The sequence below is a fragment of the Leptinotarsa decemlineata genome, unplaced genomic scaffold (assembly GCF_025532065.1).
Source record: "Leptinotarsa decemlineata unplaced genomic scaffold, Ldec_3_MD MMD2_tig00000010_RagTag_RagTag, whole genome shotgun sequence".
Classification (NCBI taxonomy): domain Eukaryota; kingdom Metazoa; phylum Arthropoda; class Insecta; order Coleoptera; family Chrysomelidae; genus Leptinotarsa; species Leptinotarsa decemlineata.
The window spans coordinates 9,730,144-9,757,260 of NW_027412538.1; the positions used below are offsets into that span (position 1 = coordinate 9,730,144).

General features: G+C 37.5%; 1 protein-coding gene across 1 annotated transcript; it reads right to left on the reverse strand.

The window, feature by feature from the left end:
• LOC111511194 (uncharacterized) lies at positions 1 to 27,117 on the reverse strand. The gene is made up of 11 exons (XM_074171414.1): positions 26,901 to 27,117; positions 21,678 to 22,024; positions 21,455 to 21,581; positions 19,065 to 19,282; positions 16,339 to 16,577; positions 10,820 to 11,039; positions 8,819 to 9,048; positions 5,379 to 5,640; positions 4,417 to 4,870; positions 251 to 1,828; positions 1 to 165 (listed from the first exon to the last, which is right to left on the reverse strand). Exons 1-11 carry the CDS (start codon positions 26,903 to 26,905, stop codon positions 9 to 11), a joined length of 3,837 nt encoding a protein of 1,278 aa, XP_074027515.1. The 5' UTR covers positions 26,906 to 27,117; the 3' UTR covers positions 1 to 8.

Sequence of the window (27,117 nt, forward strand, 5' to 3'; positions counted from 1 at the left end):
ACCAGATTTTATTTTAAATCATTCGTTTTGTGAAAATTTTCATTTGTTTTCAACATTATTGGCTTAGGAATCTCTTCTGAGCACGATGTATGGAGATTGAAGTCAGGCATAAAGAATGTTGGCATTGGGTCATCAGTTTCGTTGTAAACCAACCAGTTATTATGACTGAAAACAAAACAATAAAAATTCAATCAATGAACTCTTTGGTGTTTGCTCACTTCTGAAATTGAACGTTATTTTTGGTACTCACTTCATTTCACTGGGAGTCACATCAATATCCACCAGTCGCATGGTTCGTTCATCTTCATCTCCTCTCTCGACAATTTCGTCATCTCCGTCCCTTTGCAAAACGGCATCGAAAAACGCATTACTTGATGACAAAATAGCTTTTGTCTTGACGGAAGAAATTTTCACATACCTAGTTTTGTTTCTATCGTCCTTTATCTTAGTCACAACTCTCGTTTTAAAGTCCAGCTTGTCGTGAATCCTATCGTCATCTAACGAGTAAACGTGGCCAACTGAGTATATTTTATTGGGTTTCCCAACTTTGTCGTTTATGAAACTTGGGCTGGGTTGTCCAAAACTGGGTCTTTTCGGTATATCATATCTATCGTTTTGTGTATATGAATAGTCAGAAATTGGATCATAACTGCTTTGCTGAGGTCTTTGTTGTGTGTTGTAGTAGGTGAACACGTAGTTATTGCTGCTTGGTTTATAAACGTAGGGCCTTTGTGAGGTACTGAAAGGCTCGCTTTCAAAAATCACCTCATCATAGTCCTCAAACCCTGGGTTCTGATAATTGGTGTCAGGTTTGGGTCTGCCACTATTGTAACTGAACTGATCAACACTGATTATGTCGTTATCATAGTTACTGATGGGTCTGTTGATATTTGAACCAAAGTTGTATTCATCGCTTGGAATATTGATAGCAATTGGACTACTAGGCCTGCTATATGAATTGGTAGGTCTATAATTATCTATATCGAAACCTGAGCTGGGTCTGTCATGAATAGGCAAAGGTCTAACATTGTTCGAATTTTGATTATTCACAGTACTTACAGGGCGGTTATAGATATGGCTAGGCCTGCTCCCTGGGAGACTGTAATCATTATCACTAGTCGGTCTATCATATATAAAAGTTGGACGAATGTTTGGCCTTGAAGCGTACGAATTCGTTTGGGAAGTAGACTGAGTGAATGATGGATTGATTTTGTTTGGATTCTTATTTGTGAAAGGCTTCTGTGTAATTATTATTGATTGGTCGTTAGTGGTGGCGACTGGAGGCCGTTTTTTCTTTTTGCGAGGACGCATCGTTGTACTAGTTGTAGTAGTAGTAGGAAAAAAATACTGGATTTTGATGTTGACTTCCAACGGCTTATCTGCGGTGTTCGAAGACTTCCTATTATAGTGAGTTTCAGTTTTAACATCGCTGGAATATTTGGGTGCTGAGCCTTTGACATTTATTTTAGTAGTAGTAGACTGAGTTTTTGGTTTATTTCTGTTTTTTGTTTTTATTTTCCTTCCTCTGGATGAAATGTCTGCATCAAGTTGATCTGTGCCTTCTCTGCCGAAGTCAAAACCTACTCTGTTATCGATATCTTTCAAAGTAGTTTCTATCCAGGGAGACAGGTCGAAGTTTTTCATTGCTGAGCTGTCGCAGAGGACTCGAACATTCTGGATATCATCTGCTGCTAAGAAAACGAAAGTTTGAATGGATTCGATTTCAGTCATTGTTTGGCACAATATTTTCGAAAAAGTTATGCGTCTAATTTGCTGTAGTTGGGCTGGCGTGAAGGATGACTGGAATTTTCCATTTTCGTACCAGAATCTGAAGCATACAAAATATATCTATTATTAAGTTTGTATGTCCATCATGAATGAAACGGATTTAATATACTACTTCTACAGTAAATACTCAATATCAAAACATGTCATAGTCCCAGGCAATGCAATGAAACTAAAACGAGGAGAGCAGACAGCCATCAGTGGTGCTAGGCTGGTTCATAAATGGGCTACTGGACTGAAGTGTCCTTGAAGGACAAGCCTGAGTGAGTAAAGTCGGTATCTAGATCATGGTCTCTAATCAAAGGATGACTTTCAGTTTATTTCAGTTTCAGAGTATGGTTGCAGTATAGTTTTTAGTTACAGACCCAGGACTTATGCGACTGTATTTCAAGCGGAAATTAACGCTATTGAATTAAGTGCGGAGAGATTAGATAATTCCAACCTCACACACAAGTCAATAAAAATATGCTCGGGCAGTCAAGCGGCGTTGGTAGCTCTTGGCTCCTACCGAGCAACGTCTTAATTGGTAGCAAATTGCCAAAAACGGCTCTCCTCGATAGGAAGACTCGACAGATTGTCTCTGGTCTGGATTCCTGGCCATACTGGCCTGGAAGGCAATAAAGCTGCCGACTCCAAAGTTAGGAGGGTGCTGTAAGCAGCTTCATCGGACCAGAACCTGTCATTAGTATCGCTAAAAGCTTTGCCAAGCAAACATTGAACACCTGTATGATAATAAGATTTATGGACTTCTGGCAGAATCTTCCAGGATTGACTCACTCCAAGGCGTTTATTCACCCTTCGAAGCTTGATACCAAACAGTTGTTGGACTACAGTAGGGATGAACTACGATGTCTAACAGGCCTTCTTACAGGTCACTGTCATTTGAATCATCAGTCCAGCTTTAACAAAACTAGGCTCAACATTCATTTTGGGCGCTGGCTGACTGGATGACAATATGGCTAATATACCAGTAACGTTGAATTTCTTATTTTTTGGTGAGTGGCATGAATGCATAAATGATTTATTTTTTAGGGTTTAAGAGTTTTCAAAAACCATTTGAAAATACAGCTCGTCTAATTCTTTTTAGAATTATATTTAGATAAAACTTGTACCATATCAGTTATCAAGGCAAATATTATTGTCCATTTTTATGCTTAATTCGTGGATTCGAGCCATCTTATTATTGTATATTTATTTGTTTGCTGACTTTATTCTTTAAAAAAATTAATGAATAATTACAGAAAATTTAAATTGATCGTTCATTTTCTCAGGCAAATGGAGTATCCATATCACAATTTATTGGTTTATTCGGCATTGAAAATGTATATCATATCGGATACATTCTGCTTGTTTTTGCAACATTGAGTTTCAACTTTTTCTTAGCTGACAGCGCGTAGGAACAATTCGTTTTTTCATCGAGTTCAGTTTGTGTATGTTTTGAAAGTGTTATAGAGATATATTTGAATATTAATACGGTGCATTCTTGTGCTGATTTTAATTGTGCGGCAAGACAAAAAATAACAGAAAGCGCATTGGTTTATAAGTGAGTTATTTCATATAATGAGTTTAGGTTCCCAAAGAATAAAATGATGAGAAAAAAAAATGGGTGAAGGTATTGAAAAGAAAGAACTACAATCCTTCTACTCTTCCAAGACTTTATAGAAATAATTCAAAAAGTGACTATAAATGAAAGGGAACGAAAATATTGATTGATGACAGAGTTTTTTATTTCAACTTCAAGTATTCTCCACAGAAAGTATTATCTGGAGTTAATCCTGTTACTGAAAGTATGAAACAAAATTAATCAAATTTTATCTTATGAGGTATTATTACCTCAGAAGCTTTTGTTGGATCAGTTCGAGAACAATCAATTCTGTCTATACTTGACCTCATTCAACCTTCCTCAAATTTTGGAAGATTCAACAAATTACCCAAGCGAGCCTATAACGCTTGAATTTAGAAGCTATATTAGAAAGAGTTATGTATGTAAGAATCGTTTTTTTTATAATAAATTGCAGTTGTACAGATTGAGAATTGTAGAATAAATTGACTATTTGAAATGATTCTTTAATCCAGTTTGCTATATTTTTTGATTTTCACAACTGTATATTATTAAATAATGCATAAAATCATAGTTAAGGTAAATATTTTGTGATTTATCGACTTCGTGTACTGATTTCAGATATAGAACTTAGTTGCAAACATGATTTTTCGTGTACATTTTATTCCATGTGGAGAATTTTTCATTAATTGAAACGTTAACGGGTTCATATACATTTCCATAATTGAATTGATAATTATAGGCTTCGTGAATTTTATGATTTGGCAATGTTGATTATTTCTATTGTTCCTATTGGTCAATCGAACAAGAAGCGGGAATAGGGGCGTGACGTCACCACCCTACCACATTCGATTTTTGATAATTAATTACAGAAAAACTACGGTACTCAGAGAGATGAAACAAAGTGCATTGTTTTTCAATATAAAATTTCTATCAAGTGAACTATAAACTAAAAATCATGGAACAAGCCCATTGACTTTGTATATACTATACTGTATCGCAAAAAATGCTCATGAGTTTTTTGTTTCGAGCTACTTTGCTTCGAAAACTCAGAAAAGTGGCTCTCTTACCTGTCTCCTTTCCTCAAATTGAGAAACTGCTGAGCGATAATGCAACCAAAAGTAGGGCCAATGACCCCTCCCCGAACCGGCTTCTCCGCCAACCCTCCTGAGAATAAATCGATATCGTCCACATGTCTGTACACCCTTCTGAATCTTTCCACAGTATCCACATTGAAAATCCTCAGTAAGTCCTTCCACTCTTTTACCGGAGACAGACCGCATGGCTGCCTCCAGGACGTGTAAGGAGGGATACCGTGGTCTCGTCCTCTTTGGATGTTTATCGCTGTCAGATCCATACCGAATGGTAAGTTGAATGGTTGGAAGAGGTGGTTGGTCAGTTCGTCGCAGATAAATTCGTCTCGTCGCTGAGACGGCTGATTACAAAAACCTAGAAGTAGTCTGTCAATCGAACCGAAGCTCCAGATGTTTTCAAAGTTGTCCATTTCTTCGTGTAGAGATACATCTGGCAAAAATAATGGAAATAAGTGTGTATCCGTGTACTTAACAAGCGATATCATATTTTTCTTGAAGTTTTAAAACGTCTTTAATAATATTGTAACGAATCTGAAGCCGGCCCTGACCGATATCTCAGCCAGTAAACACATGACTCATCGCGAACCACCGCGAAAGGTATAGATGAGTGCCGAAACCCCTAGAGAGATCTGGAGCGATCGTTGCCGATATAAATAGGCTGCTTCCAGTCCAGGGTGGCAGTTTGTATTCAGAAAGCGAATTGTCCGTTTAAATAAATAATTCGAACAGTGAAGATAAATTAAGCGTTAGTTGTAGGTATACTAAGTTGTAAATTAAGTTTTGTGTATAAATTAGTTGTGATAGTGAAATGATGTTCATAAATAAATTTGTTTAAGACAGTTAATACTTTAATTCGTTACAATATAATACTAAAAAATATAACTTTTCCCTCTTTTTTTCCACGCGACATTATTTTACTATATACTGAGTATACTTACTATTGAATATAGGTTTATGATTATGATCCGTTCTTATGAATGAATTCTGGACCATACTGTGGCCAAACCTGTATGCTGCTGCACTGAAGGAATTTGCAATCCCAGGGTTGATTCTTCCATCATATCCGTCATAATATCCTTTTCGCACCAAATCCAGCTCAAACAGCCGTACAACCTCGGGTCCCAATAAAATCGGCAAGAACTCGTGATAAGTAATATGCTGAATGAGGGCCTGCACTATTTTTCGGGTTTCTTGAAAAATCTGAAATCCCAATGAACAGAAGTGTATACAACACAGATGAAAAATATGGAGATGAATAATTATTGTTTGAAATTTGAAAGATACTTTTTGTTGAAGAGCCAATGTTTCTTGTAATGTTTTCTTACATCCAGAAGTGAGAGATTTCACATTTATAACTTTTTCCATAGGTAATACACTCTTTCGTTTTTTGAACCATATTTCAACTTACTGTGTAGGTATATCCGAGCATAGCCCACTGACTAATAAGAAAGTTTTTCTTCTTTATTCAGAGGAATCGGGAAAATTTCAGATATGCAGTCGATTAGTACCTCGTCCACTAAATGGAGTGACATTTTTGATGTTCGCTCCAACTCAAGACGAGAAATGAAATACTCTGAAAGAATATCGATTTTCAATTCTGGAATATCGTTTACTTTAGGTCGATGATGGTCACTATCTTGCACTAATGAGTGTGTCCGTTCCATCATGAAAATGATGTGTCACGTGTTCTTATTAAACGACGTGAATTCCTAAAATGCTTGATTTTTCCATAGTTTAACTTTTGGCCGTATTGTTGTAAATTATGCCCTAAAAAAATAATGCAGGCCGCCGCTGGTAGCCATAAGTCAATTGTGACCGCGCGCAGCCGCGATTATTCTAGTCTTCGCGCAGTTTCGATGGAATTCTGCCGATTTCTCTATCGATGTCGGGATAATTCGTTTACCGTATAAGTATAAACGCTACCTACGAGCATATCGATGTAGTCAAGTGAAGTCAAGTTTCGTGGACAGTGCGGTACATAGCGATCTAATAAAGCGATGGACATTTCAATATTAGTTGAAGTTTTAGTTGAAGTGTTTGGTTGTATTAATAGTTGAATAAAATGAATTTTGATTATGGTACAGTGTAGTCAATTATTGGTTGATCCACTAGGAAAACGTAAGAGTATCTTCAGAAGTAGATCGGGGATGGAATCACCAAAACAATAATAGAATATATTGTATTGAATGGATAAAATCTCAGGGTAATAATAAGACATAGAGTTGCCATGCCTGTAAGGTGCCTATACCAATATAATACATGTGTTTTGAAACGGATATCGTAGGTACTACCCTTTTCTGTACAACTTATGGGCGACGGGGGGTGGCGGGTAATGAGAGGTTATGCAGAGTGTGTTTACATTTGAAGTAAGTGGGACCATAAAACAGGGGCGGTTAGTTCATTTGATAATCGTAGGGATATTATATATTTATAAAATAAATCATTTCAGGTGAAAACGTATTCTGTTCAAATAGTTCCTACAGGAAATTTGATTTATTATTATTATTATTATTCATGTGGGGCTTAATAATAAAGCGCGTGGTTTACTGAGTTAAAATTAAATTATTAAAATGAACAAATTCATAACAATGATAACTTTGCTTCATAAAATCAGATGAATAAATTTGTGATTTATTCTCAGATTTTATAAACAAGCGGTACGGTTTGTAGTTGTGTATGTGATTTCATTCAAAATTGGTATCTAGGGGTATCTTTGTGAACCGACATTATGTTTTTTTTTCAATAATTCATGCTGACGAATTCTATAATTATGAAAAATCATTAATGTAAATGAAAAAAACTGTATTCAAAAAAGAAATGTTTTTCATATGTGTGCCATAGGTCATATCCATCTGTGATTAACAGATTAGAAAGATTTCTGCTCAATGTTCAGTTTGTATACTAAAAAGTTATTCTTGTACAACCGGTGTTATATCTGTTATTGCTCACTTAACAACTAACTTACGTCACACAAAGAATATGATCTCCGTTTTGGTTTTTCTTTCTTTGTCCATTCAATTCAATAATGAAAATGTGACACACTGATTTTGTCGTATGCGACATATTCCATTTGTGTTTCGAGAATTATCCCCGAAGCGTCAAGTTTTGACTTCAGAATCGTGATCATCAGATGAAATCACGAAGGTTCAAAATTTTTTTTTCAAAAAGCCATCATTTTTCGAGGTGATCATTTCACTGCAAAGAGGTGGGTGTAGAACTTTTCACCTTTATTACACTCGAGCAGATTCTCTGTTCATTAAGCTTTGCACAACAATAAACATGAAGATCAGAATATCAACTGGATACCCGTGGATTGGGCTACCTATCAGGAGGTGGCGGATAGGGGAACGACCAGGTTACTGGAGGCCAATGGCAGAAATAAGTAGGGTGAGGGGAAATAGAACTCTCCAAAAGCCTTTGCAAAATATGCCATCGTGGACCAGCCTACCCAAGCTAAGGTGTAAGGAATCGTGCCGACAGCTGAATGGCCGCAGGGTGAAATGTGGTCACGAATGATCTCCTTGAGGAACCGGGAGAAACCTTATTGTATTCAGCCTACCTCTGGTAATGCGGGGCTCTGCCAGAGGTGACCAACTCTTCCCTTGGGAACACATATGAATGAAACAGCACAAAAACATGAACAACAAAAATACAAACTAAGGCGGTGGCTGGGGATGAATAGAAATGTCCACCCCAATCTATCGTTTGGAATGAGTTTGGACATAGCAGATCACCTCCAAAAGCAAGGGCACTTTTTGCAGCGAGCGCCAAGAGCTCCGCCTTGAATAAAGGCAAGAAACCGGCTGCCCCTGCAGGAAAGCTCCCTCACTTGTGCACTTCCACGGAGAGAACCTCAAGAAGGTTGACGAAGCCGCGCAACGACAGTAATATCGCTGCACCTTCCAAAACCTTCGCGGAGGCCACCGTGAGACACCTCAAGGTTGCCAAAAAGAGTGTGTGTTCGGCGAGTCTTGGCCTGCACCTGCCAATATAAGAAAGATGTCTCCCAGTGACCTGTCCACCTTCCTAGAAAGGACAGGTTGGACGATGACCTAGGAGGACAACTCCTCGGGAGGATGTACAATGGGTCACATGTGGCCTAAGTGCTGTGAGTCTACACTTACCCTCCCTACTCTACAGATATCAGACCAGATATCAACTGGAGAAGAGAAGCAGGAAGTTTTTTTAATGGCATCCATGATTATAGTACAAGACAAGCTGAAACTACTAAGTAATTGAATGAAATTGCTCAAAATTTGGGTGGAAATGAATATTGCATTGGCGTAGGAATACGTATTAACCTAAACAATTCAAATTAACTTTTACAGGATAGTCACAAATAAAAAAAGTTCAAATCTGAATATCCTACTGAACATACCTTTTCATCACTCCAATGTGGATTGTTTCTGGAAAGAACGGTAGCTACTTTGTTATGGAATCTGATCCAAACTGTGTGCACAGCAGTCAAACCGGGTTGTTCTGTTACTCGACCATCTCCAGGTTCAAAGCAGTCAGTCGTGAGGGCTCCAGCTCGGCATAGTTCGCCCCCAGGTGGGTCTGGAGGTTGTAAAGCTTCAACGTTATCGTTTCGGCCATAAGTAATTTTTCCTAAAGGTGAAAATTCTCAAACATATGGTAGTATCTATGAGATGGCTAGTTTCATATTTGCAACCGATTTAAACATATACTTGATATACTTGTTAGTTCGAAAAATTATTGTTTTAATTATGATGCTCATTGATTTATGTTCGAAAAGTGAGTAAAGTAAAAAAAAATACCAAGTGTTAATATCCTCTCCCCTGTGTTGATGACATCCGGAAGTAAAATATTCAATATCAGAAATATAAGAAATACAGTTTATTTTGCTTACTCACCATGTCAAACAATGCACATTTAACTTTAAATTTCTCTGATCGAGCACATGAGAGACAGGCAACTTTGCCCAGGTTAGTGCGGTCGATTTCGAAATTTATTCTAGAGAGCAATAAGTAAAGATTTGATACTCTGTACTCTAATTTTAAGGAAATAAAAGTTGAAAAAAAAATTATGTTATAAGTATCTGCACCTGTCAAAGTTGATAATTTCCAAATGAAACTAAAGTCAATCTACCTCTTATGTGGTACCCACTATATGCAAAATACTGAGCCATAAATACAATTGAATTGGATACTTTTTTTACAATGTACATTGTAGAATATCTGTCAAATTCTAATAAAAATTGATACAACTGTCATTTCAAGTATTTAATATAGATGAGTAATTTGGACGAGTCGTTTAAAAGTTCTCACGATAAGATTAACTTGACGCAACATTACGCATCGCGTTTGCTGTGAGACGACGACGGACGAAGCGCGGAGGTAGAGGGGCGGTCTAAGCAATGAAGCGCCATCGCCGAGAACGCGACGCGAACGCGGACAGACGCGAATTTTTTTATAGGTTACGTATTTCGATTCTCGAAGCTACTCATTACTTAGTGCAGTTGGCATATTTTTTTAGTTTCCGTATTTTTTGAGTAAAAATATAAATTACTAGCTGTTGTCCGCTCTTATATTAACGTACAGTCGAAGCAACTGAAACTGGAATCTTGAAATATGCAGGTAGGTTTTTGTATAGCGTGAATGAGCATCAAGAAAGGAAATCAGGAATTTCCGCCCCCAAGGGGGCAAAATGGGGGTTTAAAGATTGTATTGAATTTCGTCAGTTGGAAACCAGAAGTTTTGGAGTGATGAAAAAACTATTTGTTTGAAATGGTCTGTCACGAAACTTAATGTGACAAACCAAATTCTATGCGGGCAAAGCCGCAGGCAACAACTAGTATTATAAATGTGATGACTTCATCAAAATTCATCTGGTTTTTGTAATGTGAATTAGAATATAAATAATAGTTTATTGGCTTTTATTTTGTGCTAATCACTACCGATATTTTTCGAATAATTTTTTTTTCCTTATCTCAAGAAGTTTATGGAACTATCAAAGTTATCAATTGTAGAGGTTTCTTCATGTTTCTGAAGATATCAGTGGATCGTGAAACATTTGAAAATTGTTGAAGAACAAATTCATGACTAAAATTCCTATCAATTATCAAGATCGACTTCAGATTCATATAATACGTAGAATAACTAGAAGTTTTTTATGTTTATGCTAATTATTTCTTTCAAAGTTAGTATGAAAAGTTCTCATTTTTTCTCCAACAAGGATTTGAGAAGAGTGATTTCCTCATTGTTGGTTTCTTCTATTAATAGTTCTGTTCATATTGTGGGGGATCATAAAACTCTAAAATCTTAAAAATAAAAAAAATGTTGAGGCAATTTTTGAATTTTACCATAAATAGTTTCTTGAAATACCTCTTACACAAAACTAAGCTTCCTCAAGTGCTCACCATTTCTGAATGTTCTAATGGAATCAGATATTTCGATGTCACTTCCGTAAATCGTAGAAGCGTCAATGAAAGGTGTCACTTGGTTGATCTGCTCCCTCCATCCAAGGTCACAGTCGATCCTAGTTGAAGGTGCACTCCGCAGGAATTCCATGCAACGTATACCGAATTTTCCGAAAAACCAGTCATCTGAAGACACGCTGATTGGTAGACAAGATGGATGCTTAAACAAAACAAGCAGAGTAGCATTATTTATGAATTATGTTACTTATATTATTTCTGAAACTTAGATGCATGAGTTTACAAGTTTTTCCATACAAATTTATTCTAATTGGAGAAGCTAGTTGTAAAATAATGAAATACCTAGCCTTTGGCGAGTTGCACCACCCCTTTTCCGGACAAATGGTGAAAAACCGGAGAGGCAGTCCGAGAGGGAGGTTACTACTTTCCCTCCAGTGGCAGATGTGCAACGTGGTGACACCCATAACGATGACTTACTTACCGAAGACAACCCTGGTAATGATACAAAGGTACGTTTTCAGTGGACACTTGAGCTGAGAAATAGCCTTGAACATTCCTATAAAAGTAGTGAGCAGACCAAAGAGGGTAGATGGGGAGAACGCATGCTCTGTGTATGGAGCATATCCGGATCTTGCCTCCTTTTTCATTCAAAACCTTAGGGGTTATATATCTTATTTTCAGAGGGGTGCCTATATAACTTCTCCCCAGTCTCTTAACGAAATGGTGGAATTAGTAGTTCCACCACCCACTGGCGCGGTTAGGGAGGAGATTCACATCTTGCTCCCAGTGGAGATAATCAGAACACACAGGCTACTGAAGCTACAAGAAGTGGCTCATCTGGATGTGGAGAATTAACACCACGATGTACACCGATTAGATTATATTGCCGGAAAGCTGGCCCATGGCCTGATTCACTGCGACCTTTTCAAATCTATTGTGATGCTTGATCTCTTTGATGAGACTCCAAAGCCTTGACATTGACTCCTTCATTTAGCTGGCAGCCTCTGGTTTCCCTTCCCCGCATCTTGCGTGTCTCAGCCTTGCTATTGCTTCGCATTCACAGAGCACATGCAGTGCGGTTTCCTTCTCTTCTTCATAGAACCTGCATTGAGTTTCTTCTGTCAGACCCATGTTGCTCATACGTTTCCTGAGTCGGCTAAGCCCCGTTAGTAGACCCACCACTACCCTTACAACCTTACGGTTGGGGTTCAGCAGGTTCTCCGTGAATTTGGGCGATGGTTTCTTCATGAACTCTTCCACCTGCTTCATTCCCGGGAGCTTATTCCACCTATCTATCGATTCATCTTGCATGCATGAATTTATGGATGTCTTTATACATATTTTCGAAAATCGGCCTCCTCATTGCCCTTGTGACTCTCATGTCCGGGTACCCAAGCTAGAGTGACCCTATTTTGGGTTCTTAGCTCCTTCCCTTAGCTTCCCACCAGTCTGAGTGCCTTAATTGCCGCCTGACTGTCGGAGATGTTCACCGATTTTCAATCACTATTCAAATAGAGAGCATGGACTTTTGCCTTTGTGGACCATATGGCACAACACGACTGCCGTAAGGCTAATAGTTGCCAAATTTTGACATATCTAGCACACGGCGTTCTACTGACCACTAAACAGCACAACCTTGATAGGATACGAATGCTAGTACCTGCTAAAACGTCACTAGTAGGACGAGCGAGAAGCGGAAACCCTAGCAAAGCGATAAGCCATCTCGCTCATTCCGTGTAGTAGATTTATCGCCGACCTCTGATCAAGAGAAAGTACATTAATTGACACCAGGTGCCACTCAACCTAGATACTCCAGCCTTAGCGCAGTTCGTAGATTTCAGTAGAGAGATTTGAAAGCATTAGCTCAATGCACTGCTCTTGTGGTTTCCAAGAATTTTGCTGCTCCAGGCCCAGATGGGCTGAACACCCACTTAGCACCCACCGCTATCTCGTCAGGATAACTGATGGCTTGACGGACAGCATCCGATTACGGATTGGTTTGTCGAAGAGCGGATTGTTTTAATCTCCAAGAACAAAGACTGTTGATTCCTAAGAATTACAGGCCCATAACATGCTTGGAGAGTTATGAGTTGTTTATGATCAACTTATATACACGCAAACTCTCCACAGTTGACCAAGTATTCGAACGGATATACGATATGAGAGGATCAAAGAGAGGAGTCGCTGAATGTAAAAGAATTTTCTCGGAAAATTATCAAATTACTGGATGAATACATCAAATATATATGTGAATTAATAAATATATGAGAAAATGTATAAATATCTTCAACAAAAGTTGTAGATGTATTATTTTGAATGACTATACATATTGTGACATAGGTACACTTTCTATAATTTTTATCATCTAATAGATGTGAACAAAGCAAATATTCCAGAACTGTAATTATCATCGATATAGTCAAAGTACATTACGTTCCATCTAATTATTTTCGTTTCATTACTCTTCTGCATTTTTCTGAGATACCAGCATGAATTCAACCGAGAATAAATTGTACACTCGTGCAATCTGTTCTGTTCATTGTAGAAGGGCTTAAATCTTTGTTTAAAGGTGGTTGACAATGTTTCATGGTACATTTCATTAGTTTGTACTTCCATTGTCTATAAGGATATAAATTGATTTGAAATCCACGACGTTCCCATTGCTACTTGTGCCACAAGGATCAGATCCCAAGGATCTGATCCCAATGATCTGATCCCAAGGATCAGATACCACTGGAATCACAAGGAGTGTATGTAGTACCATGCCATGATTGTGACAGGACTTACATCGGCCAGACCAACAGACGAATCAACATTCGCAAAGATGAACACAAACTAGCAGTGAAGGGAAAAGTCACCACGTCTTCTCTCTTCCAACACGTACTTCAAACAGGACATAACATCAATTTCGACAACACAAAAATGCTAGCAAGCAACGAGAACTTTTACTCACGAACAATCAGAGAGGCAATCGAAATTGAAAAACGACCTAATAATATGAACAAGAGGGATGATGCGCAAAGATTACCATCAACATGCAGATCGGTTTTATCACTTCGCACAAGCAATCAGACTGCTCAACTCCAGAGGCAAAACTCGGTACATGACAATACAGGTACAATAACAGAGACAGGAGAGGCAGCTCAGGTAATAAGACGAAAACAGGTAGTCGAGCAAACACAGGTAGTGGCAGCAACGCAACAATTGGGACACAGAGTTCGAATTAATCAGTCTAGTTGAAAAAAACCAGACATCACCAGAAGATGGCAAATGAGACTTTGCCGAAACGTTGTGAAAATAATCCTTATGGGGAGAAAATACACAGAACACGGAGCGAAACCCGAGAAAACAGCTAAACAGCTCATCATAAATATATATATATATATATATATATATATATATATATATATATATATATATATATATATATATGGAGTGGTTTGAAACTCTAGCCATTGAAGAAGCCCACAGGAAGCAACGAGTCTGCTTGAGAATCGTAGACGATACCTTCATAATATGGAACCATGGGAATGCAGAACTAAACACTTTACTGAAGCATGTCAACAATGTACTTTCACAATGGAGAAGGAAGTCCACAACGAATTTCCATTCTTAGACGTATTGGTTAAGAGGACCGACACTAAATGGATGGATCTGTACATCAAAAACCCACCCACACAGGACAGTATGTCAACCAGGAATCCAACCATCATCAATCGACTAAGAGAGGAATCATCAAAGCTCTACCAGACCGTGCTTTCGAGCTCTGCAATACAAAGGAAAGTCTCGAGCATCATCAAAAATTACCTTAAACGGAATGGTTACTTCAAAGTGATGGTGGAACAGGCTTTAGCTAGAAGACTCAAGACCTCCACAAGGAAGAGAAGCCGCCACAACCAGTACTTGTACTTCCCTACATCAGAAGATTGCTGGAAAGGATAAAAAGGATTGGATCCAAGTATAACATCAGAACATGCTTCGGATCTGGGAACACTATCCGTAGCAGCCTCACAAAAATTAGACCACCAAACGCGGACTGCAATTCCAAGAATTGCATTCACCGAATCATACATCGGTGAAACTAAGAGGCCATCGAAAGTTCGCATTGCCAAGCACAAAAAACACACACAGCGGGAAGAAACCATCATTTAGCCAAGCTAGCGTATATATATGCAACATATGGAAACCTCTAATCAAGCGGAACACGGCCAACTCCCGCTAAACAGTGAGCTTCCGCTAAAACCGATGAAGCGGAGAGAGGGAAGAGAGGATGAATAGTCAGATCTCGGAAGAATAAGGTCAGTTATTACCCGAAGACGATTGTGGATACTAACAATCGAATCGGCGTAAATCTTGTCCTAAGCGAACATTGATACAATGTGTCAAAAGCTTTGTCCGTTTTCATTAATCTACTTCTAAATGTAATATCTCAGTGAATTACTCAATAATTCAATGAGCGCCATTTGAATCAGCCAACGTAACTCGATTAATGCCGTCGACATAAAAATTGGGTGCTCAGAATTCGATGAAGCCGACGAAGGCAGTTTTTGCCTGGTCCTGGTTGGCGAAGGTTCTATCGGAGAGAAGCTATATCGAATTACTTGGAAAGATGGTAGTCGGTTGGCGAGAGGTCTGGGGAGTATGGTGGATGAGGCAAAACTTCGACGCTCCATTCGTTTAATTTTCGGAGGGTGATTTGTGAAACATGCGGACGAGCGTTGTCATGGAGTCAGATCGTACCTCTTTTATTGACCAGTACTGGCTGCAGCTGACGCAATTTTCGGTACATTTCGTCGATTTCCTCACAATGGGATTCTGCCATGAGTCAGCAGAGCTGCTGACCAATATATGTACAGTAATCATGGTCTTTTCTGATGGGCTCATCGATGTCCAACCACTGTCCCGAACGTCTCCTGTTCATCACACGTGACGATCCGATCCAAAGGATCATTTTGGTCGCGCACAAGCAAAGAAGAACAAACTTCGAAACGTGACAATTTCTGTCGATCATTCAAATCGTGGGTCACCAACTTTTTGAGCTTTACGACCTTTCAAATACGTAAACCATCAAAAACGGCTTGGGTGCTGACGTCCAATTCTTCCGCCATCCCACGCATCGTTTGTGATGAGTCAGTCTCCACCAAGGTCGTCCAATCCTCGTCTTATATTACTATAGGCCAATTATTTCGGGGCTCATCTCAGAGGCTAAAGTTTGCGGTGCGAAATTTTGCAAACCAACATCGAACAGTGCGTTCATCAATACTATTTTGGTTAATTTGTTGTGCTGTTCCGCCAGCACTTCAGTAACATTTGGATTTATAGAAAAAAATCATTTTGAGCAACCTGAATTCTCCGTTTGTCTTTATAATCAATGATTGGGTCGTAGACTCTGCATCCAAATGATTTTGCACATTCCCTAATAGATTTTCTTTGGACTAATTAAGTCACCACATCTATCGTGATATATAAATTACTATCGCTGTAATTAGACCACTACTTACTGTCAGTTCAGGAGGTAACATTCTCCGCCCACCACCATCGCAACATCTTGGTATTGACCCATTGAAACTTCTCGACTTTACGACAGAAGTGATGTCGTGATCGATGAACTGTCCCCACTGCATGAACATCAACGTGACACTTTTCAGTTCTTTGTTACTTTCACCATGAATTTTCACACTGATGTCACGGGCAGACGGTAGTCGTGGTCCAAGTACAGACCTTCTAATACTCTGAATTCCTGTAAATTGGTGAAGGAAATTTACCAAATATTTATACGATAATGACACGAGTCACATATTTCTTTTGTATGAATAACAACTAATTCATCAAGGCATGCTGCTGGTCTGGAATTCGGTGTAAGTCTGTAATATATCACGGAAGATTGCATTTGCGGTATGCAGACATATTGTATCGAATCTGAAGCCGTTCCTGACCGATATCTCAGTCAGCGAATGAATGCAGTCTGACTCGCCGGGAAAATACAAGGCGAGTACAGAGACCACTAGAGAAATCTAGAACGATCGTTACCGTTACCCGTGTTAGGAATCACATGTTGAAAGGTAAGACTTCGTTAATCCTTAGCTTAGGGTTGTCGTTCGTAGGGGTGCGACAGCTGGTTAACGGAAAAACAGATTTTAAACAGATTTTAAACAGATATAAGGCCAGTTCTCTAGCTATACAGGCACTTCAACCAACCACGAAAGTTTTGTTAAGTCTGTCATAACTGCATACCACAAATTTAATCTTTCGTACTTCAAGAAAAAGTCATAATATAAAATCGGAAGTATCTGATCACTGAAATACCAAGAGAAAAACCGAATGTGAATGTGATTTAACTCTGTTTCTTCACAGAAGCAAAATTGACTCAACTAGAACAGCAGCACCCACTCGTGGGACCTTTGAAATTATGTATCTGAGTGAGAGGTTCTGCAGTGGCGGATCTAGAGGAAGGGCACACCCCCCCCCGAGTATACTAGATACAATTTAGTGACATTTTGTGTCAATTTGGGAAATAATCCCAGGTCATTTCATTCATTACAAAAGCAGGTATAGGCGGAGTAAACGATATTGTGCACACTTGAAGTTGACGGTACTCTCAAGGGCCAAAAAAACAAATACATGCAAATGAACCGGCTGCGAACTAGTCCACGTGGTCTGAAGAATTGGCGGTTCGTATTGGATGATTTTTACTAACCGAGTTTTATGATTGACTGAAGAGTCATAAAATTAAATTTGAAACCATATGTTACGGTGACGAATAGAATGTGGGGATGAGTATCGCCGTTGTGTCGCCAATGTTCAGTTCAGGAACTGATCGCGATTTGAGTGTTGAAATTCGATATTGGTGCAGTTATAATTACTTCAAATGTTTGTTATCTGTTTGAAATGTGGCGTCATTGGTATTAATAGTAATAACGAGTATGATAACAATGCGGCCTTTTTCAGAGTAGTGATTCCAATGGCGATTGTGAACAATACGAAAAAGAGATACCAGTGAATACCATTCGGATGCATTTGAATATTGAAACACAGAGGGTATGTTTCAATGTTTACAAGAATCTACATCTCAAGTTTGGTTTCGAGGGAAACAAACTATTACAAGCAACATCAGATTTAACCGAAGTTCCTTTCTCAATTGTACGTAAGATGGTCAAAAACAAACCTTATGAACGCAAGACGCGACGTGATATAGGATCAACAAAAGCTTCAGCTGTTCATCTAATAAAATCATTGAAAAAACAATATACGACTGTTACAAAAGCAATGAGATTCATACAATTGAAATCATAAGGAAGAAATTGAATACTTCCATCCATAACGTGACAAAACTCTTCAGAATTAAATCTGTTTTAAATCTGTTTTTCCGTTAATCAGCTGCCGCCCCCATACGAACGACATCTCTCAGAAGTTGAGAAACTTGTGCGAGCTAAGGACTAACGAGGTCTTACCTTTTAACGTGTGATTCCTAACACGGTTGGATAAAGAAAGTAGGATTTAGATTCAAAATAATGAACAAACATCAAACAGTTATGTAATGCAGAAGGATAGTGGAATTGCATATCAATTACTTAGAACAAATAACTAAATATAGACAAGAACGGCAAATTTTCTATTTGGACGACTCTTGGTATTACACTCACGACACAGTTGCGAAAGGGTGGGCTGATGGTTCGAGAATGTGTACGCCTAACATGCCTGCAAACAAAAAATCGCGACTAATCATTGTGCATTGCGGAGGAAGTAAAGGATGAGTTCCAAATTCTTTTAAATTATGTGAAAAAAACTTGAGGACTGCAATGTTGACTATCATAAGAACATGGAAGCTAATATTTTCGAAGAATGGTTTGAAAACACATTGATCCCAAATTTGGATGCGTTCTTGATAACGCTCCTTATCATTCACGACAGTTTATCAAAATATCGAATAAATATTCGAGGAAAACTAAATTACAAAGTGGAGTGGATATCAGTGGATAACAATTTGTATTTTGAAGATTACTATACCAAAAGTCACCTACTTGAAGTTTTACAGATAAAAAAATTTGAAAAAGTGTACGCCTTTGAGAGTATTGCTGAAAAGTATGGACACACCCTTGTTTCATAATGATAATAACGACTAAGAGTCTGAAAAATCTGCATCGTACATTCCAAATTACCTATGAAATCAATTCATTGGCTGCAAAAGGGAACCTCCAAAATATTTCGTTGACCAATATTTCCTTACCGTCTTCGTAAATGGGCGGTAGAAATCTCTGTAGTGGCAGCATAGCAGACCCTTTCCATGGCTCTGCTAAGTTGTTGCAAGTGCCGTCAGCAGTTCTGTACCTTTGGGATGCCAGCGGACATCTTGGTTTTCCTTTGAGAGGACAGTCATCTTCCAGTATTCGGGATCTTGCCAAACTCGGAAAATCTGGGAACTGACGACTAATATTTTCTGGAAAACTTCAAAAAATAATCAGTTGCTGTCAGTTCCAAAATTTATATTTTTTCATCATCGCAATAGAATAGAATTTATTTCGCCAATATAAAAAAAGTAAAATCAAGTACAGAACTAATATTTTCAAGACAAAATAAATACAATGACTACTCACTGAAGTTTTCATTTCTTAGTGAAATTGAGCATAGATCATAGAAAATGTATACAATTTTGAGTAACTAACTATGTTTTTAAAAAAAAAAACAAAAATACACGTAGGTAACATTTGATAATAGGTATGAAAAGAAATGTTTATGTAGATTTATCTTATCGACAATCATGATTGAAAGTAGTAAATATATACTAAGTGAAAAACACCCATTTATATTGAAAATATTTCAATAATGTTTTGCACGTGTATTTATGTTGAGGCCAGTAAAAAGTCAGTAAAATTTCACCCGTATCAGAAGCTATTCTGACCAGTTTCTTAACTGTTTTTTTTGTGTGCGCATTTACAATTTCTCCTGTTTTTATTTTTACTCAAGCTTTAACTGTTGAAGAGTTTGTTGTAAAGTGTTTCGTATTGTTAACACTATGCCTCGAGTCGTATTCCTCAACTTAGTGATTTTGAGAGAGGACGAATTGTTGGCTTTTCAGTTAGAGGAATTTCAAGAAGAACCAATCGATTTTTGTGTACAGTTCTAAAGGTTATCAGGCATGGACCCAAGAAGGCCAAGAACACAGAGCTAGAGGCACCCGTCGTCGCAGGAGAACAACAGCGTGTGAGAATTGCCGATTAAGACTTTTGGCTTTTAGGGATCGGTTCATGTTCATAGGCTTTTTCGTCATAAGACGAGCGCAAGAGTAGCAGTCATATTGAAATTGCGGTAATTCAAAACATTCGTACTGTTTTAATCAACAATGGCTGGACAAGGAATTTTATCTCTACAAACAAATAAATTAATGGAAAAAAATATTGACGGTGCATCCTTGTTCATAATTCAGTTGAGGCTCGTAATTGTAAACAAATAAAAAAGTGGTTAAAACATCATGGGCGTCCGCAAAAAGGAAAAAAGTGAGCTAATTGAGAGGTTAGGTATATATCAGCATTTGCTCACTATCTAAAAACATATAAAAAAATAGTATTTACAGTTTTATTCTTATTATTAATGTCAATTTATTTGATGTAATTGAAAATATATTTCAGTTGACAAGAGTATAACTTATGGGACTAATAAACTAATGATATACTAATAATATATGGAAATAATAAACTCTTTGGAAGGTTCGAAATAGATGAACATTTCAATCTAGCAGACCACTATTATAATATTCATGCAGTCATTGTTCACTGTGGTTCTGGCGTTGAATTTGGTCATTATTACACACTACTGAACTTCACTGCTTTCACGATCATCCAAATTTCTGAAAACTCAATCGTTTGTCAAGTATGTAAGAAAAAACTTCTCAATAAACTTTTCAATATAAATGGGTGTTTACCTTTCTTTGTCACTTAGTATATTAGTAGAACATTAAAGCACAATAGTGAAGATCAAAAGATCAGTGCTTCCTAGATGAATACATCATGGATGGTTTCTGAAGGGGTACTTTTAATGTATGTCATCAATTTTTTTTAATGAATAACGTGACATATCGCCCTGAATTTCTTGAGGTAGATTATTGAATATTCTTGTACTAATATAATGAAAACTCTTCTGTCCGATTGATTTCAATGTTCGAGTACATTGGAATTGATTGAGTCGTCTTTCTTCATGAAGACGATCAATTAGAAATCTGGAATCTTTCGACAGCATAAGTTTGAGAAAACGCCTCTGTATTACTTCTTATGGACGGAGATGAGTTTTGGTCTCTATCCTCAATGTGTACTTACTCGTAACAATAATAATATAATGCTACAGAAAACATTAAATTAAATATCGAGTTTAATTTTATACAACACTTACACATATAATTTTTGATATACATACTTACTGATACAGTTTTTGTTAAATTCTACACTTCTACAAATGAAGTAGTTGTTCAAATTAATGGACAAATGAGATAGTGTTGAAAAGAATTAAAATATGAACAGTTTCTTCAGTCTCTATTCTTCTCGCTTTTTATTTTTTTATATTATGTTATATGATAACACTTGAGCATTATTTCAAAAGTTGAACATTTTGCCGAAGTATATTTACCTTTGGGCAACTTTTCTACTAGCTTCCAGGGTTGCAAATCCATATTTTGACAATTCCAGAGCTTTTCGGTTTGGTTTCCCAAAATCCGCCACTTTACTCGCAGGGTGATCCTTATCAAGATACAATCCTCAAAATGAAAATATAGATGAAAATACAAATAAATGAAATACAAATGAAAGTACATCAGAGCGTAGGTTCGTATTACAAACCCATTCTGTCTTACCCATCTCATACCACAACGGTTCTTGAACATTTATTAGAGTTTCTGCAGAATGGATTCCAAATTTCAGAGCTTCGTCAATTTTTGAAATTTCTATACTGGAATCTCCTGTTGACTGTCTTCCATACATGCTTGACATAATTTCATTTAAATTTTGTGAAGTCGGAAATCCCTCAAAGTTCAATTCATCTTTCCTGTCTTGTGAAGCAACTGGATTTTGTTTTTGAGAATTATTAGGTTTCCTATTTGGTTTTCTATATTTCCGGCTTTCTGTATTTGTTTCGAAAGTGTGCTCTATGAAAAGAAATGCAACTAACAAGAAACTGATGATCCATTTCAACTTGGTTTTCCTAGAAATGAGAGTATAATACAAGAAACCTGCTTTGAATGGATAATTTAAAGTTTGAAAAGTTCAAAAACTGTCGATTATGGTACAGAGTGGGCCAAATCGGACACTTTTAAAGGGAAACTCCTGCTACTAAATAAGACAGATGGAAACTGATAATTGTGTCTGGGGGTCAAATTTTATGACAAATCTAATGGTGAAAACTGCATATCGATATTTATCATCGTTTCTGAGTTACAGCATGTTCTTCGAAAATGTAAATTTAAAAAAGTTGCTGTACATTTCCTGTACAGCAATTTTTTGTGCATTTCCAAAGCACTTTTTCACATAGAAAACTATTTTCTCAATCAGATACCTTGTGTATTCCTGCGATATTCAAAACAAAAATCCAAAAATTCCAAAAATGTAGCACACTTGATGTTTTGCTAGAGTCATCTTTCAAAAACAGAGCTTTCAGTTTTTTTCATGTAGACTTAGAAACGCATACTTTGATCAAGTAGACTTTGGGTGACGCAAAACGGCGATAAAATATAAAGAAATTGTGTAGCTATCAAATGTTGAGAAAGCTTTTCACAGCATTAATTAAAACGCATAGGTACTTCAACAAAAACTGATAACAATTTATACTATATTTACCATTAATGAATGAAATTTTAAAAATAACGATAATGGTAAAGAACAATGAAAATTATTTCGTCAGAGAAAGTGTTTGAAATGTCTACCAGCTTCTCCTACTTATCCGGTCAAATTAGACTAAAAAATAAGAGTGAAGGTACATACATTTACAAAAAGCTGCAAATGCGTGTAATTGTTCAAAACATAGTTACAAATAAAATTCTAAAATTCCGAATGATTGCGATGCCTGGAAAAAAATGTATTCGAGGTCAAAGGTCGAAAATCTCGAAAAAAATTGGTTTTTCGCGATTTTCAGGAAAACGGTAGTTTTTATCATAAAATAACTTCGAACAAAAATTGTAGACCATAAAATTCTCTACAAAAAATGTATCGATACTTTTTTTCTTAGAGCCACCGTTTCTGAGATACGACGGGTCAAAAAGTTGTAATCGTCATTATATCCATAAATATGCCACGTATATACACCTCTGAGATGCCTAACGATGCCGACGTACTGATTATTGAAACAGCTATAGAGCAATTTGATTTCACAAATACAACTATTGTTGTTGGTGAAGATGTAGTACTTCTTACTGCTCGAACTCCACCTGAAAAACTATTTTCTTTCTAAAGCCAGGAAAAGCTCATAGTTAAACCGAAATATATTCGTCAAAAAGTTTATCTACTTTTTCAAAGAGTCAAAATCATGTTTCTATTTTTACACGCAATAACTGGCTGTTATACGACGTCTGCATTTGAAAGGAGGGGTAAAGCAACAGTCTTTAAAATGTTTGAAAAACAAGATTTAGTTCAATGTGCTGAAGTTTTCAAAAAAAGTAATTCGGCTCAACAAGAAATTATCACCAACGGGATTCAGTTTTTGTTTTCTATGTACAAAGCTCCGAAAAAAACCACCTGCTTAGATAAATATCGATATGCATGTTTCGTAAAAAACACTACAAATAAGAAACAGGTGCAATTAGCTTGTCTTCCTCCAACCTCAGTTGCTGCTCATTAACATCTTTTCCGGGTATATTACCAAGTTCAAGTGTGGCTTGGTTATCAGCTAGACCCAAAAGACTGGGGTTGGAAGTTGGTCGACAATGCATTAGAACCTATTGAGACTTTACCCCCACCTGCGCCGGAAAAACTGCTGAACACAATTTTTTGCAACTGTAAAAGGAATGCAGCGCTAAATGTGGTTGTAAAAAAGTTGAACTGTTGTGTTCTCTGGCATGTACATATTGTCAAGGCCAGTCATGTTCTAATGCTGAATCACCAATAGTGGAGGATTCATTTGATACCAACGAGGAAACATGCGATACATCACTCTTGACGCAGTTTACCAACACCCAGGATGAACATCAAGAAGAAGAAGATCAAGAAGAAGAAGAAGAAGACCAAGAAGAAGAACGACAAGAAGAAGTATTTGAAGGTTATGACTCTGATGAATAAATTTTTACATTTTTTTAATTTCAATCGCTTTTATAATTTCCAACCCTTCCTAATATATTTTATTATGCAAGTTTTCAATTTGACAGAATCACTACAGACATGTCGAATAAGCCTACTGGGAAAACCACGTTAAAAAAACGTGCTAAGTACACTACCTTAAAGGTGGCGTGGAAACGTGTGCATATAATGACGATTACAACTTTTTGACTCGTCGTATCTCAAAAACGGTGACGCTGAGAAAAAAAAGTATTGATACATTTTTTGTAGATAATTTCATGGTCTACAATTTTTATCTGAAGTTATTTTATGATAAAAGTATGATAGAAGAAAAACCAATTTTTTTCCTTTGACCTCGAATATTTTTTTCCCAGGCATCGCAATCATTCAGAATTTCAAAATCTTATTTTTAACTATGTTTTGAACAATTACACGCGTTTGCAGCTAGTTGTAAATTTATGTACCTTCCAATGTCTATATTGACCGGATAATACACACGTTTTTTGCTGAATTAATTGCATTATTGACGCTTGTGATGCCATGTTTGGAACCTTTGATATAGTAATGAACATTACTAGAGTTTTTCCCCAACACCAAACCGTTATTTCAACACCTCGACACGTGTTTCGATCACCAAGTGATCATTTTCAAGTAGTAGATCAAAGTGATCTTTTTCTTGAAGAATTGAGCAGAATTAGTTTCTGTATTGAAAGAGAAGTGTGGGGATGGGTAATCAATTTATAAACAAACCAACCCAAACGATGAACCATGCGGTTTTTCCTATTGGGGCAGCAGGTGTTTTTATTCAGAAATGGAATCATATTTACGAATTCCATACATTAGACGGCAACAAGAATTTTGAACTTTATATAATCTTTTTTTATCCAAGTCATATGAGTGTTCAAGTTTTACACAAAACCAGACTGTCCCTGTAGATAACTCGAAGGATTTGTGGTAAAACTTGGGGTTAAGATCCCAAACTAATCCATTGGATTTATGTGATGATTGTCAGACCAATTACCACTTATGGTGCCAGAGACAGGCTTGTCTGGCCATAAGTGGTGCCATCAGTTCCACACCGTCAGCGGCCATGGATATCCTTCTAGATCTACCTCCTCTCCAAATTTGTCTGGAAAGAGGATAAATGGACTGCATATAGAATTGTGCACATTGCCAATTGCACAAATCAATTTAATGCAGAGTTGCAGAGTGTAACAGACTGTTGGTTGACACTGGAAGGTCATTTCCAGCATTCTGGAAATGACCTCTGACTTTATGCCTTCAATTGTCAACTACGAACTGCCTTATAAAGTACTGTTCCCGAGTAGAGAGGACTGGATCCTCCGGGAGAAGAAAATATTAAGAGCAGATAGTTGTTGGTTCACAGATGGATCTGGTGCAGATGTTTCCAGTCGCAGATCCAGGGCAGAGATATCAACCTGCGTAGGAACCTATGCGACTGTATTTCAATCGGAAATTGTGTGCGGAGAGATTGGAAGAATCCAACCAAGTTGGAGGCTCTTGGCTCCTACCGAGCAACATCCAAATTGATAGCTAATTGCCAAAAACGACTCTCCTGTACAAGGAGACTTAACAGATTGTCTCTGGTCTTGATTCCTGGCCGTACTGGCCTGAAAGTCAATGAGGCTGCCGACTTCCTTGCAGAGAAGGGTGCTGCAAGCAGCTTCATCTGACCAGAACCTGTCATTGGCATTGCTTTAGGCTTTGCCAGACAAAGATTGAACACCTGGATGGCAAGACGATTCATGGACTTCTGGCAGAATCTTCCAGGATTGTCTCACTCCGAGGCGTTTATTCACCTTTCGAAGCTTGATACCAAACAGATGTTGGACTACAGTAGGGACGAACTACGGTGTCTAACAGACCTTCTTACAGATCACTGTCATTTGAATCATCATATTCAGAGACTCGGACTCTGTTTGGAAAATAATGAAACAGCGGAGCACATAAAAACCTGATTCGCTCCCCGCTGGGGAGCGAATCAGGTTTTTAGAGTTCGGCAGAGCCGTACTCTTACTATGTGACCTGAAAGACCACTAACCATACAAACTAATCGGCTCGTTAAGAAGCTGGGTTTATTTGGCCGAGTGTGAATAGGTGTGAGCCACAATAAACCCTTGCGGGTACGGTGAAGTGTCGAATAGACCCACTAACTTTGGGCCTAACCTAACCTAACCATATATGAGTATTGTCCTTATATGAAATCACAGTAGTTGAAGTGGCTTAGCACCATACTGTCACAAAGCATTGTTTTTAGAGTTTGGCTTGAAATAAAACGATTGAAGTATAACGGTTTCAGTGACATATAGGCTTTTTTCATTGAATCTACAACATATTCAGGTCGGTGCCAAGCAGCACCCCTGAGTTTTAATCAGTACTGACAGGAGTCAAGAAAGTATGCTCCTGTTCTAAGTGGAAATTGTTTTCTGCAAATTCACGATTCTTCTGCGATACATAAATACATCATTGTTTTATTAAGATCAACTTTCAAATTATGTTAATTTTATAGATAATAATTGATCTTGTTCCGTTCAAAATTTGAGAGGTGTGGGACTTTTTACAGCCGCACCGTACAAACTCATAATGTATGAAAATGTACTGGTCAATCAGCAACAACAACTTGTCACTTTTCTGCTGAATATTTCAACTAGAAGAAAGTGGTTGTTACAGATAGACTTTTTCGTCCAATTTGCATCTGTAAATAATGAGTATGATATTTTTTTAAACAGTTGTAACATTTATAACACCGCTTCTGATGAGAAAGTCTAAATTGGAAATATCTCTGTACTTACACCATTTCCTTACAGGAACTTATTTTGTTAATTAATACATTCACTGAGCAACACCATAACAAGCCGAAGAAGACTTGAAGAATGCGTGTCTTCCAATAACCAGCATGAAGATCTCAAATTAATTGTCACAGTACAGTTATATAATATATAATAGTGTCTTGAGGGCATTCTTCTGATTTTTTTGTTTTTTGCCAACACGCGAAGGAACTCAAATAGA

Excerpts from the sequence above, each read along its gene's own strand:
- LOC111511194 (XM_074171414.1), bottom strand. Across the intron at positions 11,040-16,338 it reads TGTTACCTCCTGAACTGACA|CATCCATCTTGTCTACCAAT; the intron begins GTAAGTAGTGGT and ends GTTTTGTTTAAG. Across the intron at positions 1,829-4,416 it reads AATTTGAGGAAAGGAGACAG|ATTCTGGTACGAAAATGGAA; the intron begins GTAAGAGAGCCA and ends TGTATGCTTCAG.